The sequence below is a fragment of the Buteo buteo genome, chromosome 13, assembly GCF_964188355.1.
Source record: "Buteo buteo chromosome 13, bButBut1.hap1.1, whole genome shotgun sequence".
In the NCBI taxonomy this organism is placed as follows: Eukaryota; Metazoa; Chordata; class Aves; order Accipitriformes; family Accipitridae; genus Buteo; species Buteo buteo.
In genome coordinates, this window is record NC_134183.1 from 1,380,594 (window position 1) to 1,402,094 (window position 21,501).

Here is a 21,501-nt window from a genome sequence, read left to right on the forward strand (position 1 = left end):
GATCAGGGCAGGTTCTCAAGCAGAGCTACACCTGGCATAAGCATGAGATTCTCAGAGTTGTGTCTTGTTTGTGTTTGATAGGACATGTTGTGTTTGTAAAAAATGCAGCTCAGGGGAAGGATTTAAAACTATTAACCTCAGCTGTTCTTGGGGTAGATGGTGGTAGATGGCATGCAAACTCCTGGACAAGTAAAGCATTTCCTACAAGATCTACTCCAATGATTACATGTGTTGCTTACTGCACACAAAAGAATTTATTCTCTATTCTCTGATGAAAATTGTTCTCCTTTCATATTGCCTATTGATTGGCATTATTATGGTTATGTTTTTATCCATGCAAGTCCTGTAAATAATAAGTGCTTGCTTGCAGAGCATTGTTATTCACTGCTGTTAAACATAATGCATGCAAAGGCAGACTCTCCTGCATTCCAGCTGTTTGATGCAAACCGTATGTTGGTGTCTTAAAGCAGGCAGTTAACCTAAACTAAAGATGTAAACCTTTGTCATTGAAACTTCTCTTTTACTTTGGTCTAGCCCTTTTACTAAAGCTGATCCAGAACCCTTCAGAATTGCTTTTGAAATAAAGCATTTTTGCAATTCTGGACTGACAGGCTAATGAGGTTTCATATACTGAATTTATGGGCAAATAAAAGTTTGATGAATAAATTTCTATACATCCTATTTTGTGCTCTGTATTTTAAGTAAACAACTGATGGACAAAATCACTTATCAAATGGGGTTGCAGCTGCATCCATTTCAGTCTGATTTCAGGGGAAGAAAAATTGATGCTGGTAGGAGAAACACAGGTCAATTGTGCCCTTCTGAATGTGGTGTATGAAACTCTTAATGACAGTCTGACAATTCCAGGAATCCAGTGTATGAATTCAATTCTGGCTAACTTGATACTGATTATCTTCCTGTGTAGTGACTGTTGGGAGCTGACGTATTCCAAATATATGTTGTATATGTGTATTCCAAATATATGTAACTATATATAGCTATATGTGAGGCAAGCTTAGAGATAAGCTGTATGGATTGTTAATCTTGAGTGATGTGCACTAATCGGGAAGTAGACGCAGCTATTGCAGAAAGAGGCAGAAATTAGTGCGTGTTTGGTGCACTGTTTTACGCAGATCTGTCTCTCATGCTATCTAAAGCAAAAAGCAACTATATTGAAAGTTGTGATCAGTAGTGCGTCACATGCTTAAATTATCATTAGTCCCATAAGACATAAGCTGCAATTCAGGATTTTACACATCAGGGAGAAGGCTGTGCTTGTCTAAATTGTCTTAAGGACCCTAAGGCTTTGAACCATGAAGTCCCACTCAGAGTAATAAGGCTCCTGAAAAGTGCTGGAAACCCCTCAAATCAAAAAGAAACAAAAAGTTTGGGAACTGCTCAGACTCAGGAATTTTGGATATGCAGCTTGTACACTAGAACGCTAATACAGCAAGCTTCTAAGTGCATGGAAAAAAGAACCTGACCTGTGACAGCTGATTTTCTGTTGGATCAATTAAAACAAATGCTTCAAGTGTTTTTTTTTCTGAGGTGTTTATTTTGCATTTCTGCTTGAGATTTTGGGAGTTAACTAAGCCAATCCTCTGTCCCAAATTTATTTAGAGAAACTAAATTGAGTTTCAAAATGTTCCTGTGATGTCTGAGCAGAACCTGATTGAGCATTGTTATGTGTATTTCTGGTTTTCTTCTTTATTGCCTCGCATTTATTGGTATGTTTACGTGCAGATCTAACATATTTTGCCTGATGTTTGTGATGATGACACCCACCATCACTTGAGACCTCACATTTAGAGCCTTGGAGTGATGAAAGGGGGTTGCAGATACAGGATGAAGAACATTTTGTTTACGAGTACATTTTCTTGGCAATCAGTGGTTGTTAAAGAGGAAATGCAGATAGTCTGCTACTGGTTAAATGGTGTTTTAATGAATTAATCTCTTTCAAAATATTCAGGGCAACGGTGGGGGCCTCTACTGTAACAGGCCCAGTATATGCAAAAGCAGTAAGCACTTTCTGCTTTACTCCCATTCTGGTGAATATCAAACAGATCCATGGTCAGGGCAGAAAGGATGATTTTTCACTAGTCAAATGTAATCTGGTTTTATTTTGTCATCTTTGAGCAGCCACGAGCTCAAATGAAATAACTGAAATCTAAGCTTATTTACATGTTGCCCACGGTGCAATACTAGCAGGTCCCTAAGGAAGTGTGAAATGACAGCTGCAGAATGCATTTAGATGTGAAAATATCTGTTTATAGTTGACCCTCAAAGGTGTGCCTATCCTGCTCTTGTAGAAGTTGTAGGAAACGCTTGGCATGCAGGCATTTCTCCTGTTGTGTGTCCTGAATGTCTGTATGCACGGGGCAAGCTTTCTGCTTCTAATCCAACAAGCTGGAATCAAAAGCCTTGTGCTTAGGAAAAATCCTTGCAAAAAGGAGGCTAATGTATTTGTTCACCCTCTGGCAAATGTGCTCTTGCCGCCTGGCCCGGAGGAGACTGGCTGTGCTGAGCAGAGTTAGGATGCTCGTCCTTTTTTTTTTTTTTTTTTTTTTTGGTGTTGTGTCTTGCAACATTGTGCAGCGCTGCCTTGTTAATCTGTGAGCCTGTAAAATATTGCTAAGTGAGTGAGGTTAGGTCAAATCATGGCTTGGATGAGAGGCTTCTGATGTAAATACAAAATACTGCGTGACATGGTGATAGGTGGAACTCTTCATTCCTTATAGAGAGCAAATGTGTAACAGTACAAAGTTGTGCTGGCTCTGTTATGGTCCTCTTTCAGATATGTCGTAATGTAGAGGCACTGAGCAGAGGAGTTAGTCTTTTGTCATCCTTAGTCTGTAGGGAGACTCCAGCCTGATTCCAATGACCTAATTCTGCCGTGCTGAATTCTGCCTGCAGGTTTTGTTTGAGAGGGGTATTTACCTGCGTGATTCTGTAAAGCAGTGTTGTAAGGTTTTTATATTTTAGCAGATTGTATAGGGATCCCGCTGTAGTGTTCACAGATAGCTTTATGCCTTTTTTTTTTGTATGATGGATGGCACACACATCAGAAAAGCAGCCTGGAGACCACTTAGCTTTTCAGAGCCCGTCCCTGTTCTTGGCAGTAATGGATGTCCTGCAGGCAGGGGATGCCACAAGAAAACTGGAGGATCCTCAAGATTTCAAAACTGGCCTCTGCACATCTTGTCTTTTAAAGAAGTAATTGTTTTCTGCTTTTCCTGGGGAAGAGCCTTTTGGATGTGGATATCATGGCTCTGGTGAAAGGAGGGGCTCCTGCTGCAGCAACTCCAGCTACCGCTGGATGCGGGAGGTGGGTTTCCCAGGCAGCTGAGCCCTCCCGGTCCCCTGCTGCCCGCAGAGATTTCTGTTGCTGTGGGGGGGGAAGTGTAGGGGTTAAATACCAACTTACATTACACCAATGGGTAAATTCTTCATGAAGTACTGGGAAAATGGTCTGGGAGGGTAGTGATATCACTGAGGAAGTAATTTCTCAAGTTGAATTTGCTGTTTTTTTCTTCCCACATCTATTGTTTCCCACTTCTGCCCTCAGGGCCGCAAAGCTCGTCCCCCAGAGTTTTGGAGGAGGGAGACAAGTGCTTGGAAACTGGGCTGGCAGTCATCTTGTCTTCCCACACCCGCTTGGGTTTAGTGACTCTTGGGATTTTCTAGGCACAGCGAGTGGTAGTGCTAACAGGACTCTGCGTTTTCCAGGGCCAGCGTTCCTGAAGTGGTGGTATTTGTAATGCTGAGGAAATGGAGTCAGCATTTTTTTTAATTAAATAATGGAGGTGTTTGAACTTGATGAATCCCTCTCGTTCCCTCCCTTTCTCACTTTCCTGCCTGCAGTGCCAGATCTCTTCGGGGAAACCCAGCCAACGCTAATCATTATTCCAGAAGCATAAACCTCCTCGGCTCTCGTGTCGTCTTGCTCCTCCCAAGAGACTGTGCTGGATGACTGTGAGCCCTTTTCCCCACCACTATGTGTTGGAAAACTTGTCACTGTGACAGTTACAATACCCCAGTTTTGACACCTGACGATGGAAATCGCCGCATAATCATGAGTGTGACAAATATTGAGGGCCTTGTTTGATTCTTATTATGCTGCGGCAAAGTTTTCTACCCAAACACCATTTTAAAAGCAGAAGCACTGTAATAAAGAAACCTTCCATATTCTTTCCATAGAACCTTGTCATTAAATATTCAATTAGTATGTTTTATTTTTATTCTCTTCTCCACAGGTTCTGTATGCAGAAGAGTGTCAGACTGGTGCCAGGAGTCACACTGGATTTAATAGAGAAGTAAGCCAAATTTTATGATTCCCCCCTGTTGCTCTTAATTTCCTCATTATTTCTAGCATTTCTCTTGTTTGTCTGCGAGGAGATTTCTTTGGGAAGCTTCTTGCAGAGTCTGCACCTACAGTATTTGTCATTTCTTGCCTTACCATGTGTTGCTGAAATAAGCAGTGGCCATAAAAGTGAGCAGTCGCTCGGGGAGCGGCACTGCAGCCGGGAGTTATGGCTGCACTGGGGCTTTGCTAAGCTCGGTGAGTTGAGAGTCGTGTAGCTCTCGCCGCTTGTGCTGTCATCGTGGGCTAGCCAGACAAACAGCAACTGCAGACACAGATTGTGGCTGTGTTCCTGGACCTCCAGCACTGAAAAGCCACGTGTGTGGCTGGTTTTGGTGTGGGTTTCGACCATGGGAGCGCTGACAGAGGAGGCGCGCTCGCAGCTCTGTGAGCTGTACACCCCACGTCACCAAAACCAGCTAATGAACAGAAAAACACTCAACCAAAAATACTGTTTGTCATTTCATCACTATGCTGTCCTACTATTCTTTGTTTGATAGTGGTGTTATGTTTCAGACTTAACACCATTGAAACATGTTATAATCCTTTTATCCAAGCAATATTTGAACATAATTACTGGTTGTCAGGCAGCTGAGGCAAACTGATTAATCTAGACAACTAGTCTTCAAATTCTACTTCAGTTTATACAAAAAAGGTGGACTTTGAAATAATTATAATTGTCCACTGTAGTCTTTGCTGGGTTTTAAGATTTTTTTTTATTTTTTTTTTTTTTAACAGAAACATATTCTTAAAGACAGAGTCTTTCGATGCTTGCAGCCACTAGATGCAGGAGTTCTGTGCTCCCTGCAGATTGTTTTTGAATGCTCTATTCTTGGAACATTGATACACGTGCATAAACTGTCTGGGAGCGATTAATTAAAGATCATTCATTCAATTTCTGAGAAATTTTGACTCTAGAAATACTGTTGTTGAGATTAATTAGAACTCTTCTGACACATGGATGTCCAGAGTCCAGTGATCATCTTTTGTCTAAGATGAAAACTGTAGAATTGAAGGGCATCCTGAAAAGGGTTAGGAGAACAGGAATCTGGATAATAAATGTGAATTCTTAATGGAAATATGTTATCATACTTCCTTGTTTTTTAACAAGCTTCTGCATGGTGTAGCGAAATGCAGCAATCATTCATTGCTCATGCTGCCAATAGCAAATTATCTGTTATAGCAGAAGCAATGAGGATAAGATTGCATCAGCTAAAATTTCTTGTTCAGTTTTTGCTTTAGTAAATCATTCCATGTTAACTTGCATGTTTTACATTCAGATGAGGTTAGAAATGCTTCTCAATGCTACTAGCTCTTCCACAATATGCATTTTAGAATAGTCAGCTCATCAGTAGTATTTAGGTATTTAATCATGCTAATTTTTAATGTGAAAATTTGATTATCCTATCTCATCTCAGTTGGGGAAGCTAAGCAATGATTCTTGTAAAGCTGTATTTCAGAGGCACTAATCTTACCAAAACAAAAATAATTTTTCAGTTTACAACTAAGATAATGGAGACAGGACCCCATCTATCAAAGGAAGTGTTAGAGCAGTTTGCAGAGATGCATCAGTCTAGGAAAAGGTCCACCACTGGAAATTGTTTTCTCTGAAAGCCATTGTGGTAGGTTTTGTTTTTCTTTTGGTTTTAAGGAGATGAGAAGCAGGAAGGAAATCTACCCAGGGTTAACCTTGCTTTGCCTATGTACTCGAAGGTGTGCTAACAGGGTTTTTTGGTGTGAGAAGGTCAGATGGTCCTGAAGTTAAAAGCTATTTAGTGGTAGAAGAGTGCGTAGTTTCCTGACTGTTGTTTAAATGGGCAGAGTGAGCGATTGTTCTTTGGTCATCTCTGGCTGTTGGACAGCAAAGGTAAGCAGTTCTTCCTGAACTGATGGGCTCATCATCAGCGCGGACTGAGATCACCTCAGGCCACTGGATAAATGTGTTCCAGAACAATGACTATATTATGTTAATTGCAATTAACAGATTGCTACAAGAGTGTATCTAATCAAAGAACATATGGCAAGGGTCAATGAAGGTCTTGAGCCAGGTAGCTCAAGAATCTGCTTCACTGAATGCTCGGATGGGCTGCTGAGGGTTAAATACTCTTTAAATAATGGTTTACTGGCAAAAAAAAAAAAAAAAATTACTCATTATTCTTGATTCTTGTTGGTTAATACCACAGCACACATGCATTCTTTAAAGGCTGTCTTCATGGAAAGCATGCCAGAAGTAGGTTCCTGTGGATATCAAATATTTAAACCTCATCATCTTAATCTGCTACGTATATTAATTATAGAAAACACATGTTTTTTATTACAGTCTCAAGATACACCTAGAATACTTCCTGGATTGTCTGTGTGTATATTGTAATTTATAATTTAGCTGTCTTTAAAACGAGGGAAAGAGTTTATATTGCGATTAAGCTGCAGACTTTGAGACTAAATTAGGCTGCATCTTCTTTGAAGGGCTCAGATTTCTAATTATCTGGGCTAAACCAGTGTCCTGATGAATAAATGTGTGGTGTATCCTGATGTGCACTTATATTACAGATCTTCTAAGATTAAGCCAAAATAATCCCTAGTTTAGAAATAAAGATCTTTGCTGGAGCCAGACAGTAAAACGTAAACGGAAGGAAAATTAGGTTGGCGAAGCTCTAGGAATTTAGAAACCTCTGACTGCCACTTCATAAGGCTCTTCAGTGGCAGCATCAGTGTCAGATATTCCTACTGCCTTGGTTGGTCTTTTCTGCTTGATCACAAACCATCCTGTCATCTGTGCTGGCACCACTTGTTGTGTGGCTGCTGAGTGAAACGAACTGGGTCTTTGTTCTGCTTTTTAAAAATTTTGGAAAAAAATCCTAAGGAATGGTTTAACTTTGTGTAGGGTGGGAATACAAAGCTGGATGCCAAGAACCGGGGATGTACAAGAATGCTTTGATCTATACTGCTGCATTAAGCTCCCTCTTCTGAAATCACATTCTCAGGGGAGCAAGAATGGTGTATTGCCTTCCTGGGATTTTTTTCCTGGGTCCATTTTGCAGAAGGAGGGAATTCTCTAAACAAAAATCCTGGTGACCCGAGAGCTGTTCATGCTTCTGGTGGGGCCACTTAGAACCCAGGCTTTTCAAATGACCACGTGAATATGGTACCACAGTTTACTTTCACAACTGGAAAGGAGGAGCCTGGTCGCTTGCTGTCAGGGTTTTCTGACAGAGGACCTTTTCTGAATGTCAGCTCTGCGTCACGTAGGCAGGAGCAGTGTGGGAGAAATTCGTCTTGCTGCAGTGTGTGCTGTTGCTGTTCTGAGAGGAGAGCCCATCTCTAGGCTGTCATTCACCAGCACAAAATCCATTTATAAGAATCACTAGAAATAACAAATTTGAGACTAAAATAAATTTTTGTTTCCACTTTCAGTATTGTCGAATGTCACAGACTGGAAATTATTAATGGTTTAATGTCTATTGATTATTGATGAGTAATGGTTCAGTAGGAGCTAATTTAAAGATGAACTAGGAAAAATAAAATCCCAAGATATCACACGACAAAAGTAATGTAATTGGAGAAAATGTAGAAATTATGTTGTAATATAACAAATATCTTTGGTGCATGCTCTTAGAACTTAGCTAATCAGTTGCCTTCAGGATGGTAAATTGGAGGGCAGGCGAAGGAGCGCAGCTGGTTAGTATCATAAATTTTTTTTTTTTCCCAGGTGGTCCCAGTAGCAAATATCAGCTACTCCAGTCCCTTTTAGTAAATTTTCCTCTGCCAGGCTGGCGTACTGCATGTTGTGGCTGGAGAGGTCTAGGATAACATTGCCTGGGACCAGACCGGAGTGACCAAGAGCAGCAGGTTGGGCTGACTGTGTTGGGTAAATGGGAGAATGCACAGAGAGAGCTGGTCCTGGCTGCCTGGTCACTGCTCGGGGTTAAATGAGTATTGCTTTAGTGCTTTCCCCTCAAAGTTTAACATGAACAGCGGCTTTTTGCTAACTTACTGAAGTTGAGCACATCAGTCTCGGAAAAGAGTTTGTTGTGTGGAAAGTCACTGGGAAATGATGGGTTGTTTGAAAAAGTCAGAAGGACAAAAATTGTCAAAGTATGGTAACAATCTTACTGACTGTACTTGTGTTTAAATAAACAAAATTGTTGTTGCTGTGTAAGCAAATGAGGCCAAGTGCTAAACTGAAATTGTATTTCCAAGATACTATATTGCCTTCTAAAATACACTGCCTACCCAGTGCGAGGAAATACTGCCAGAGCTGCTGGTGTTTAGGCTTGGCAGAAATCGGCAAGATTCATAACTAGATGGAGAAAGGCATTTGATTAAAAGAAAAAAAGTTCTGTTATTTTCAGCAGGACCAGGCAGGGACAAATGCTGTTGCCTTTTGGGCAAGTGACTAAAAGGCAGTTGAAGGCAGAATGATAGTTCTGATGTTGACAGGACCGTGGTCTCTCTGTAGCAGGTCTGTGTCATCACAGCTGCCAAAAGTTAAGATGTCTTTGCAGATATTTAATTAACCATGTGCTAGGCCATATTCTGAAATACTGCAGCTTGTGGGGGTTTTTTATATTCATTATTTTATTTATAGTGGGAAAACTGTAATTCTTGGTGTGCCTTTAGACCTAGGTTAGGCAGCTTTCAGCCCCTTTATTTTCTTCTAGAAAATTCAGCAGAAGGCGTTAGAGCATATTTCAGAATATAAGTGTTTTAGTAAGTATTATTAGCCACAGTATAACAGGGATGCTGTGCCACACTACCTGTTGGTAGTATATCGCTCATTAGTACTTGAGTTGAGGAAAACCTTTCCTTTGAAGATGTTATTCTGAAAAGTTTCGCTTCTGTAATAAATCTGGTTTTATTGAAATGGAGTATTTAATTTTACTGCCATTGTTACAGGGTATCAGTCTCTAGTGTAAGCAAAGCCTATTGTAAATACAAAGTGAAGATCATACTCGAAAGGATGGTTTTCATGGCAACACTTTTTTCATATCTTTATACAGAAAGATGACAGGATTGAACACTAGTGTACAAAGCTTTACAGTGCTCTCGAACAAATAATTTAAGAACCTCAAACGTTTTGTCTTTCTCATGTAGTTTGCCAAGGTTTCAGGAGCCCAATCATGGCACGTCTGTATCATTCATGTTGTCTTGTGATGAGGACATGTTGTCTTTGGGCACGTTAACTATGTCAATCCTATCTAAGCAGCTCTTGCTAGTTCAAGAGATTTCCACAGCATATATCCTGCCTGAATTACTGTTACACCATTTGCTGTGGTATACACTCTCCCTTTTTTTCCTGGAAGAGTGAAAAGTGAAATATACTTATGTTATTTTCTTTCCCCAAACTAAAATTATTGCGAATGTTTGCAGGTATACATCAGTACCAAAGCATCTTCTTTTCTGAAGTCTGATATTGTGTTTCCCAGTGTTATATATATTATATTCCAAAAGCAGAGATAATGATGGAGCCCATCTGAAGGGAAAACCTGGTATCCTTTGAAGTAAATGCTTCCCCTGTAATTAAAGTGATTCATGGGATTTTGCTAAATTTCTGACAAGGACATTGATGGTTACACCTAGCACGAGCTCTTTAGTGACCCTGACATTTTGTAGTCCTCACTTTTCACAATAGACTGCCGTGATTTAGGCCTCTGTAAAGGCGTCTGTCAGGAGGTTGATGGAAGAAGCAATTGAGAGTCCAGAGATGTTAAATTGCAGCGAGCAGCTGAGACAGCCTGCCCTTTTTTCCTTTTCTTCCCCTTCCTCAAAAATAGTTTTTACAGATGAGGTCTGCTTTGTCCTTACTGTCAAAGGCTCTTGCTGATTGTCAAAGCATAATGTGAAAGACATCGGGAGAAATGATACCAAGATGATAGCAATATTCCTTGTGGGGAAAAATACTGTCAGGAGCCTTATGACGTTCTGGTTATGTAGGTGCATGCCCAAATAGAAATTAAAAGGAGCTTTAGTTTATAGCCACAGGATGGATTTGAAAGTGCACACTGTACAAGGGAAATGTACTCACCCCAAAATATTTTATCTGAAGGGTGACATTAAGTAAATTTGTGTAGTGGAACTCTACAAAAATAACAAAAGTAAAGTGACCTCTACTTCTTTGAGAGGTATAGATGATGTTTAGGAAAAAAAAAAGTGTAACTGATTATTTCAAATAAATCTTTATAAGTGTGTGAAGCAACAAATAGGAGATTGCTGTATGTCTCTCTTGTGACTTTCTAGTATATGCTGTTGTTGGTTATTTTAATGTGGTGCTGTGCTGCAGCTCTCCTAACTGGGATGGTACCTTTGAGTTGTAGAGCACGGAGATGGAATTTGTCTGACATGTTTAATTGATGGTCAGCTGATTCACTGTCCCTATCATCAGAGTGTGTTTGAATGCAATCTGAGGGTTAAGAATCATTCTTCTCTTGCCTTTGGAAGCTTAAACTTTAATTCTCAAAGATGATTAAGATCTACTGTCATTGAGTACTACTGTGTTAAAAATCCCTTCCTTGGATCACTCAGCTTGTCATTTGAGTATTACAAACTGTCCTCCACTTTCTGGGATGAGGGTTTGAGTAGTCCCATCTAGGAACAGAAAATACGTTGTGTTTATTTTCATCTGCCGATTTATAGTGCTGACTGTTCCAACTTTAATTGATTCCTGTGTGCAGCATAGAGAACAGCCCTGCTGCCAATTTCCTTCTAATGGCTGCTTTCTAGTGCCAGTTCAAAATCTGAAAGCTCTGGTAGGGTTTTGTGCAGTTATGGAAATGTATTGCCTTTCATGCTTGTGCTATTCGCCACGTTCTCTCTGCCCTCACCATTAACACCTAATGCATAGGTTTTCAAAGCGCTGAACAGCATTAATCTTCACAATGCTGGAGCTAGGTACAAAATTAGTATCTTCCTGACTATATATGAGGGCAGAAAGAAAATGAACTCACCTGATGCCACATAAGATGTGAGAATGACATCCTATTAATTTCTGCTTCTTGACTGCAGTCCCCCATCGGTAGCTGTATGTTCTATGAATTTTGCAGCCAGTCTTAGAAAGGACAGTCATATTGTGAAAAAAATACCAAGTACATTTTAAAATCCCAAATAAAACCTATACTATGCTAATGAGTAGTTATTTTAAATCTTTAAACACAAAAGTAAGAAGCATACCTCATTCCCCAAGAAAGTAGATATTCAAGTCACAAGGAGTTTCTAAGGTTGGGCTGCTAGCAGCAACTTTGGATTTCAGCCTGTCATTCCTGCTTAATACCATCAGTAAGATATGTATCAACTCACAATCTGTGTTTAATAAAAGAGAATTTAGTATGAACTTTGCGCAGAACTCTCCATCTGCTGTAAAGATTCAGATTCTCTACTGTGAAACACCCTATTTCTATTTCCACTGAAAACCAGCTTGAAAGTGGCCATCAAATGGTTTAAGCTCAGCATTTGGCTTGCTAGGGAATCTCAGCAAGGATCACTTTGGTTTCTAATTAATAACATTCTGACTTATGAAATGCTGCTATTTTGCTGCAGAGGGTGTTCTGCAATGCAAATATTTATGTGAAATCCTCACAAGAGCAGTTGTGTGGCCTTGTGTTCCCTCTGCTTGCTCTGGGGGATCAGTTAACAAACAGTTTCAGAGATGTATATTTTTCCTCTGATATCAAGACAGACAGGAATTTTTTATAAAATGTTAATTTCTAGCTGTTTTAGAAACTGTATTTATACAACTGAATATGCTTCGTCTGAACCTGCATTGGAAATAATACTGCTATACATATCAGAAGAATAAGTTGCCACAGAGGAAGCACTTGCTTCATGTAGTTTGTCTTGATACTTTTAATATTTGAAAACTTGTTACAGAAGGGAAGCTAGGGTGTGTTAGGATTAAATCCGTAGGATGTCTTACCGGGTTGGGGTGCATGTTTCTGAAACTTCCCCATCCTATGTCTGATACTTTCTCAAGGGGAAAAAAGCTGTGCTTGAGAGTGCCACGTTGTGTTTGTGTATTTGAGTGTCTGAGTATTAGTAAGACAGCTAGGACTGAGTCTGTTGGTCTTGGTTGGGTTTTGAGGGTTTTTTTCTTCTTTTTTCCTTGTTTTTGTGAGAAGCAAATAAGCATTAGAAAGCATATTTAGGAAAGCTGATCAGTGTGGAGGCAGAAGCTGAGAGATATTGAAGAACAGTTCACAGCCACTTTTCTTTCTTTAAGTAGCATTGCGCATATGTTGATTTTGAGTCACAGTAGACTGTCTGTCATTTGATCTCTTAAATCACAGAAATCAGATTGTATGTTGGTCCTGTGGTTCCTTTGGAGCTCACATTGTATTACAGATGAACAAATACAATACGAGATCTTCGTTCAGTTCCTGGACAAAATAAATTTGAGTGACTTTTTTCAGTCTACAAAAGCAAGATCCTGATCAGCCAAGATCTTGGACCCTGGAACAGCAAAATTCCTGGTGGAACGTTGCTGTTCCATCTTCACCGAATGTGCTTTGGTCAGTCCATTGTTGCTGGTGTATTGATGCTTAGAATAATAAATGTTAAGCCCAGGGGAGACCGTTAGTTTGTCTCCTCTGACCTGCATAGCTCAGGCTACAGAATTTCATTAGGTTACTCCTCAGAAGAGTCAAATAACTCGTGCTCCTCTGAAGTGTGTATGCCTTGAACCTTTGAAAGATGAAGATTGAATTGCTTCCCTTTCTTTTAATGGACAAGTGCTCTTCTTTCTTTCTCCACTTGTGTAAGGTGTTTGTTGGCACCAAGATTTTTCTCTCTAGTAGGTGTTTATCCACAATGTTCAAGTTGTTCCTTGGTAGTGTAGATAGAGTGACCTCCTTAAATGTCTCACTGTATGACATTCATTCACTATCTTTTGTTTTGTTTTCAAGCTTTTTCTGCATCTTCTATATTCTGTATGTCCTGTTTTTAAGCAGTTTAAATGAATGCCAAAATGTGAATACTAGGCAAAACATTCTAGTATCATTCTCAGTGACAGAAGGCAAAAATTACCTTTGTCCACTGCTCGCTCCCTTGTACAAGGCAGGCTGCTGTGCTACTTGTGATAAGGATCTGTGCTCGGTTGCCTGTGTGTTACCATCCCTAAATGCATAGGGTTTTCCTAGGTAAACTAGTGTTTCTTTGGAGTGGGCTGGTTTTTGTTTCCGTTTGGGTGTTTTTTTTGTTGTTTTTTTTGTTTGTTTGTTTGGGTTTTTTTTAACTACTTGATGAGTCTTAATGCAACATGGAAATTTTACAGCAAAGAGTTCCTTTTTATTTATAGATGCCACTGTTAAAACCATAGTGAGCATACTGCTGTAAAGCTTCAGAATCCAAGATTTAAGGGACCTGTGTACTGATGCCAGTGATTTTTCAAAAAGAGGTTAACAACTCAGGTTTTCTCAGAATCTTCTATTAAATGCAAGTCATCTTATAGCCAAAATATATACACATGGTCATAAAAAGGCCTTCACTGTGACAAACCAAACTGTTACTTCAGACCCACACTACTTGTGTTTACTATAATAACCTTCTGGCTTTAAGGGAGTGCACTTAAAAGCATTTATTTATTAAATGCTCATGTAACATGCAGCTGGATTGTCCCAGCAGAATCACTAATTGGCCCTCTGCCTTTGCTTTCTTTGAGGAGGGGGACGTCTGTATGAATATTTCAGCTTTTTGCATGATTTGGGTTATTTTCTCCTGTCTAAAATATAATCTCAAAAAAACAAACAACCCAACCCTTTGCTCACTTCCACTGCCTATTCTACATATGAGCAGGGACGAGAGTAGATCGCTATTTGGAAAGCTGCCATCCCTGATATTGATTAGTGCAACTTTTTTCTACTTTAAAATATTTAATAAAATTAGCAGCTGGACTCCTCAGCATTTTTGGTACCTTACTACACCACAAATAGACTCCTGGTATGTATTGCTGATGCGATTTTGGTATTCTTGGGGTTGAAACTATATTCCAGTTGCAGGCCAGGTAGGTATGTGTATTGACCAGATGGAGGAAGACCACGAGACGCTGTGGGTCGCAGAACAGCTCGCAGCAGCAGTGACGGTGCCTGCTGTTTGCTTCCCTCGTGCCACACTGCCAGTCCCCTGACTCTTTAGGGGAAAGGAATTCATTTGCTTTGAGGGGGGAGAACACAATAGAAGGAAAATAATTTTGCTTTATTATTTTATACTTTTTAGGCATGTAGGTGCCATTATGGCACACATAGGTAAGATTATGAAGTGACTACACACAGCGTGTGTAGACTACCACTACACTGAAACCTGGATTAAGTAAATACTTCTTTCTAGACAAGCGTCAAACCTTGCATATAGCCAGCGAGGGGTAAAGCGTGGTGCCTCAGTTTGTGCTGTGACATTGTGATAGGAGGGCTCCAGAGTGCAGTGTTCAGCAGCATTTTGGTTTGTTCATTAGAAGGTGCTTTTCAAAGTGATCTTTTTCACTCTAGTTTTAATAATGCCCAATTTATATAAATTCAAAAGTCTATGTCTTTTGCTGTTGAGTTTCTGTGAGGCAGTATGTTAAATCTTAGATTAGGTTAAGGAACTGATATGCAAGTTACTGGTTTCCATAGATGCCTGTGGAAACATTGGAAAGTTCTTAATTGCAGAAAACATCTCCTGTTTGAACGAAAAGCTGCTGATTATGCTCAATAACTTTTTTAGTAAGATATTGTATTTGCACCTGCATGCAGTAATGATGGCAGTGCAACAAATCTGTAGACAGCCAAGGACTAAATTAATGAATTCAAGTTTTCAAAGAACCTACTAGGTGAAAAACTGTGTGTCTTTGTAAGAAATAGCAAACACGCCCCTTGGAAACGAGCAGCCGCACCATCTGTAGCAGGCACATGCATGTTCTGATCTTGACTTAAAAGATAGTCTAGCTGGAACGATAAGGTGAATCTTACTGGGTCGCATTTCTTCGTGAACAGGCAGTACTTTGCAGCAATGGGGAGCTGTGACGTACGTGCGTCACTGTCAGACAATTTTTAACAAAAGGACTGTTTTCTAACTGTTCTGAGACTTCCCGTCTGTTTAAAAAATAGTAATTGTTTTTTTTCTGGAATATGATGACTCAAAAGTTCTTACACAGGGACGTTATGGATCGTGAGCATACAGTTTGTAATACAAATTGTATTTATTATTAAATATTTCAGCAAGAAGTAAATAATGGATAAAATGAAGCAGAGTGGCACTTTTGAAGAAAAAGGCATTTCCATTGCGTCTTGGAAATCAACATCATCTCTGTGATATCTTCCCAGATGTTTTCCTTTAGCTCAGTTATCTATAAACAATTCCTTGTTTATTATCCTTTATCTGGCAATTAATCTCACAAGCAAATGCAAATGTAACAGACTTTGGATGGATAAGGAAAGTTTGTCTAGCAACATTAATTCTTGGCTAAGAATTAAGGTTCTGGAAAAACTGCCTTTTGTGAGCCTTGATTGAGCCTTGGAGGTGTGCATGTGTATGTATCTCAAAAAATATGTTTTTTAATAGGAAACATACTTGGGTTTTTTTCCCCACTTGTAGGATTCCTGGAAGACTGAATGACAGGAGAACTCCCCTGGGAGAGCTGAATTGGATCTTCACCGCTATCACAGACACCATTGCATGGAATGTCTTGCCTAGAGGTAAGACTTGGGCAGGTGAATCAAGTTCTCATCCCAAGTGAGCATTGCTTATTCAAAGTAGAAGGATGAAGAGTGAAATAAGGAGAAAATTAAAGCCTGATACTGAAAGAACAGATCAGACTGGATCTTAAGGGTAGTTAATTTTTTTTTAATTTGCTCTTTTTACCAGAAGCATTTCAGCAACCTGATCATTAGAAACCAGAAAGGTTTTTTTTTCTACTGCTAACATGATTGCTTTAGCTTTAATAATTTTCTTTCTTGCTGTATTTGTAAAAAGCAATCTATTTTCTTCTGACCTTTGTTAGTATCATAAATAAAGGGGTTTACCCTCTTTGCTGGTAAGGCAGTCTGTGTTTCCCATGAGTAACTTCATCCCATTTCTGTACCCATGTTCTGCTTTGAATTTGTACTTTTGGAGCATGGGTGGCCAAATTTTTAAACAGTTTTCCAACTACGCTCTTTCTAATGCTCAGTTCAGCATAAATTCTTCTTTACCTCTACAGAAGATAGCACATTTGCTATCTTTTAGGATTCATTTTGGCTTCTCATGAGCACATCAAACTGCCAGTTAACAGGTATATAGTTCTTGATTAAATAGTACACAGAGGTCCTTTTCTCCCTCAGTAATTTCCAAAAACTTAGTCAGGCTGAGTTTAAGTGAAACACCAAAAGGAGAACCCTATCCAGAAAAGGCAAAAAAGAACCTGAGGTAGAAAGTATTTAATTCTGTTAATGTAAAATGGAGAGTAACTGCGATGCTTTAAGGGAACTCGGAAGGCAGGATTTCCTTTTAATAGTCGTCATATCACGTCACTGCAAAACTGTTGTAGATTCCTTGTTACTGGAATAAAATATTAACATGTTTTTACGTTTTAAAGGATTTTTGCATATTACCTAAGGTACTTAAATTACAAAGATACGCATTTAGTAATTCATGCAATCTCTTGGCAGATCTTTTCCAGAAGCTCTTCAGGCAAGACCTGCTTGTGGCCAGTTTATTTCGTAACTTTCTCTTGGCAGAAAGAATTATGAGATCTTACAACTGTACCCCTGTCAGCAGCCCTCGTCTACCTCCAACGTACATGCATGCGATGTGGTAAGTCACAGCCAACAGGTTACCCTCGCTGCAAAGGCTGCATGCTGATGCCTTAAGGAGATTTCAGGCACTGTAGTCATGAAAGATTGTTACTACTTAAATCTACACAGTGCTTTACTGATTAAGTCAGTGGATCAAAAATGAAACAGCATGTGGCAGCGTAATACCCATCTCCAAATCTATTTCTTCTCTGTGCATACATAATTATAACGTGTCGTGGTTTAACCCCAGCTGGCAACTAAACCAGGACATTCTCTAATACAGAAGCTTCAGTTCAGCCATGTAATCTTTCACTCCAAATAGAAAAGAAATTGGGCATCTGCTACCTCTATTTTCACAAAGTAAAGCTAGTCACCTGTGATTGTGATGGGTGGGGAGAGCTGAGGGCCTGAGGGAAAAATTCTTAACTTGTGTTGTTGAAGTAGAAGAAATTTTTTGCTGCAGATTTCATCTACTTTTACTGTTGCTTTTAAGATTAATGGAAATGGAGGTGGCACAGTTATCGAAAAGCTCTTAAATGTGGTTTTGACTATCAAACAAATGTTCCATGAATAATAATAATAAAAATAATAATAACAGTAATAACAAAAATGCTTGCTTTCATTTTTTTTATTCAGTATGATTAAGAATAGAACAGTACAAAATTTAGCTAAGTACAAACTGGTACAGTCAACCTAACGTAGTTCCTGTAGGAGAAAATGATAGCTGGGTAACTTGCTAAAAGGCTAATAAAATGACAGGTAAAGGTAGCTGAGTGGGCTTAATTTGCCTGCATTTTCAAAATCCTTTTGATAAGCTTCCTCCATAAAGTTGTGGAGGAAAATAAATGTAGAGGAGGTATGAAGTGATGATGATCAGTGTAAAACTGATAGCAGCATCAGTGAGTTCAAATTATATGGCATGGTTTCCTCTAAAATGGAGGCAAGCTAACAACAGAGAACCCCAAGAGCATTTGCAGGTGCAAGCAGCCATCGAGGAGGCATTTACTGGTAATACAAAGATGTTTTGATTATTGAAAACCATGGAGGCAATAGGGGAGGCTTTGGATGGAATTATTAGCAACTGGGCAGCCTCACATTTTAAATGTACTGTGTGTACATGGCAAACAATGTTCTTCAGTGCTTTGGATTAGTAACTTTTAAGGAAAATTGTTTCAGTCATTTGTAAATATGGTGAGTTGTTTTATCATTGTGTCACATGAGGGACTGGGACATTTGTAAGTGAAGAGTAGAAAAAAACACCGGAGTTCCCATGGTGTCTTTCAGATTATGTTGCCACTAGATGTGGCAGAACTTGAGCCACAGAACTCTGTGTTTGCAGTTGCAGTAGGGTGGAACACGTTTTTGCGGAAATTTTGAAATTAAAACAGTAAATTTCTTGAGTTATTTATAGCTTGCTTATTGCCAGCATATTAAAAACCTGTATTTCCAGTTCCTTGGGGGAATATAATTCATTTTTATTGCCAGTGTATTAAAAGCCTATATTTCTGGTTTCCTATGGGAGTATGACTTGACTTGGAGGTGGTGTTGCCATCCACGTGCTGAACCACAAGAATGAAACTAGGAAGACCTGGATCCCATTCTGTATCTCCCATAGACCCGTATTGTAGCATGAGGGATTCTAGAAATTCATTCTTTTCTTTGCTTGTATTGTAGTTCTCCTGGTGTAAAATAATGCTGTAAATACCCTTGTAAAGGCCCTCAACCATACCACAGGATAATGGCATTGGTGCTGCTTTTTAGGATTTACCAGAAGAAGAAGTTCCTCAAGAAGAGTCACACACCGGGCTTTTTTCCTTGTGAATCCCAGACACTAGCAAAGTAGACAGCAAGTGAGCAGAGAATCCCTTGACACACTTTATTCAGCGTCCTCCAAATAATGTGCAGTTTGAAGCAAATCTAGCAGAGGGGAAAATTCCATTTTTGTCAGAGGTGGCTCAGGTCATAATAATGAACTTTTAGTAAGGACAGATTTAGAAACTAATTCAGGGCTTGCTTAAATATTTTCTAAAAATAGTTATCTGCACTTACCTATCGCCTTTCATTCAAGAATTTTCTAATGGATCCCTGATCCAAAACCTCCAAACCCATTTTACTGTTTAGATAAACTAGGTAATGTGACTGGAGGGCAGGAGAGTTGGCCAAAGGAGTGTTGAAAAGAATGGAAACTTCAAACAATGTGATTTGATGACCACGTTGAATCTGCATCTGCATTGTTATATGGTGGATGATACAGCGAGGTTTTGCTGATTGCTGTGTTATTGAGACTTTTCACAGATTTTTCATACCCAGCATGTCAGACAGTGTTTTGGGGAGCGAGTCCTGGCTGCTGCGTTGTCAGCAATGGTTTGATCTGCAAGCGGTGGGCAAGAACCTCCAGGGTTCTCTCCTACAATGTTGTAAATGCGCAATGAATGCAAATAGTGGCTCTGGTGTGTATCGGCCAGCGCTCCTCAAGGATCTGACTTCAGACTTTAAGGGACTTCCCTGCCCCTTGTCCTCTTCCTCCCCTCTTCTGTACTTTTTGGCCTTCATTTACTTGGGTTGTTTCAGGGCCTCATACCTTTCATTGTCATCCCGTGTGCACCGGCTGTGTGTTCCTGACTCAGGTTTTGGTTTATTGCTTGCAGCCTAAGTGGTGATGTGATGTTTTAGCTTCTCCAGTACATACATACATATATTCTCCTCTCTTCCGTTATCCTCTGGATGCTCATCTGGCTTCCTGGGCTTTGCTCCTCCATTGACAAAGGTAATATATAAGATTACCGTGTTTCTCTGCTGTTATGGACACAAGCCGTTCTGCACATTCACAGCTGGAATAGCGACTAAAAATGGGATCTACATACAGACATAATTCCTATGCCAGCAGAAGGCTGACTGGAGAAGCAAATTACTGTTGTATGTCAGCACATGGTTTTTTGCACCATCTTTTGCAGAAAAGGCATAAGTAAATGTCAGTGTTTCACTGACTATAGCATCATAAGCACAATCTCTTCTGAACTTTGCATACGCTGCCTGGGTGTCTCTCCTCATCGCAGCAGCAGCCGTGAATTTGCACTCGTGGTGCTCTGCACTGGCCTTGCAACTCTCTTACTGGGAACATCTCGCAGTGAGTGAGAGGGAAAAGAGCAGAAAGAGCTCATGCCTCGCTGATGCAGATGGGCTTCTGAGGTCAGAGCACGACGTTCCTGCTTTCCTCTTTGCTGTCTGTAGCTGGATGACAGAGCTCTGCCACTTCCGAGAGGAAGCCAGAGAAGAGCTGAGTGAGGCTGGCAGCGTGCAGCTGGCTGTGAGCGTGCTGGAGGGGTGGGCAGACGCTGCAAAACGTTCCTCACACTTGGCTTAAGCATCAGTTTACCTCATGAATAATTACGACTGCCCCTTTTCAGACGTAAAATCTGAACCATCTGCTCTTTATCTTTTTTTGCTTACCTTTGTCTCTGCTTGTTTGATAATTTTCCCTAAGTTACACTCAAATGTCTCGTGACTTGAGGATCTGGCACGGTTGTAATAGAAGCACTAAGGTTGCTGGAGATATGAACTTCTGTTCCTTTTGGTTTAGTCCTTTTGAAAACAGCTTTTTAAAATTTTGACCTATAAAATTGTTGTTCTAGTCAATTCATTTGGGAGACCACTGTTACCTCTTCTGTTAATTATCCATTTTACCTGAACAACTGAGGAAGAGCAAAAACTTTTTTTTTTTGAGGGAAAATTTGACCCACAAGCTGTCAGTCTTTTTATTTCACCAAGAAGGGCACCATAATTAGGAATCAGGAGAGCTGATCTCTGTGACCTTGCCCTGTTTGGTAGGCTCTGACATATTACTTCATTCCTTCGTGTTGTTCTTACTTTTATTGGCTTTCTCTGTTTTACCTGCTTAGGCGTAAACCCTTCTGGGCACAGGCTGTTTGTTTGTATTTGTATGATGCCTCGCACCATAGGTTCTTGGCTGCTGCAGGCGCTACTATAATACAAGTATTAATATTAATATGTATTGATTGACTGGCTGTGCTATTCAACTTCTAGAGTTGTTCCGTCTATTGTGCAGTAAGAATAGGAGGCCTTGATGCTCTGTCAGCATCTTGATCTCTGTTGTGATGGATTATGGTTTATACATTACTGCTGTTGCCAGCAAGTTATATTCACGGCCTTTGAAAAGACCTAATAATGTGTTTGGAAATATTTCCTAACGTAGGTCATATATTAAAAACGAAGTGCCTTAATTATGCCTTGGAAGAGCTATGATTTGTCCATAATAGAAATATTGCAATAGTGTGTACACCAACCATGAAATTCTAGTTGAAAGTAAGTCATAACATACTGCAAAAAAAATAATCTTGGAATTCTAGCTGAAAAGAAAACCATGATATAGCAACCCAATTACAG

The 21,501-nt window shown here is 39.8% G+C and overlaps 1 protein-coding gene across 5 annotated transcripts in view; it reads left to right on the forward strand.

The window, feature by feature from the left end:
* Nucleotides 1-21,501, forward strand: part of RPTOR (regulatory associated protein of MTOR complex 1) — a 162,745-nt gene that overhangs the window by 62,267 nt on the left and 78,977 nt on the right. For all 5 annotated transcript variants that reach the window (XM_075044165.1, XM_075044166.1, XM_075044167.1 and 2 more), the window contains 3 exons: nucleotides 4,254-4,313; nucleotides 15,920-16,020; nucleotides 16,972-17,116. In XM_075044165.1, the coding sequence (XP_074900266.1) occupies nucleotides 4,254-4,313; nucleotides 15,920-16,020; nucleotides 16,972-17,116 (306 nt within the window). The remainder of the gene's footprint in view (nucleotides 1-4,253; nucleotides 4,314-15,919; nucleotides 16,021-16,971; nucleotides 17,117-21,501) is intronic.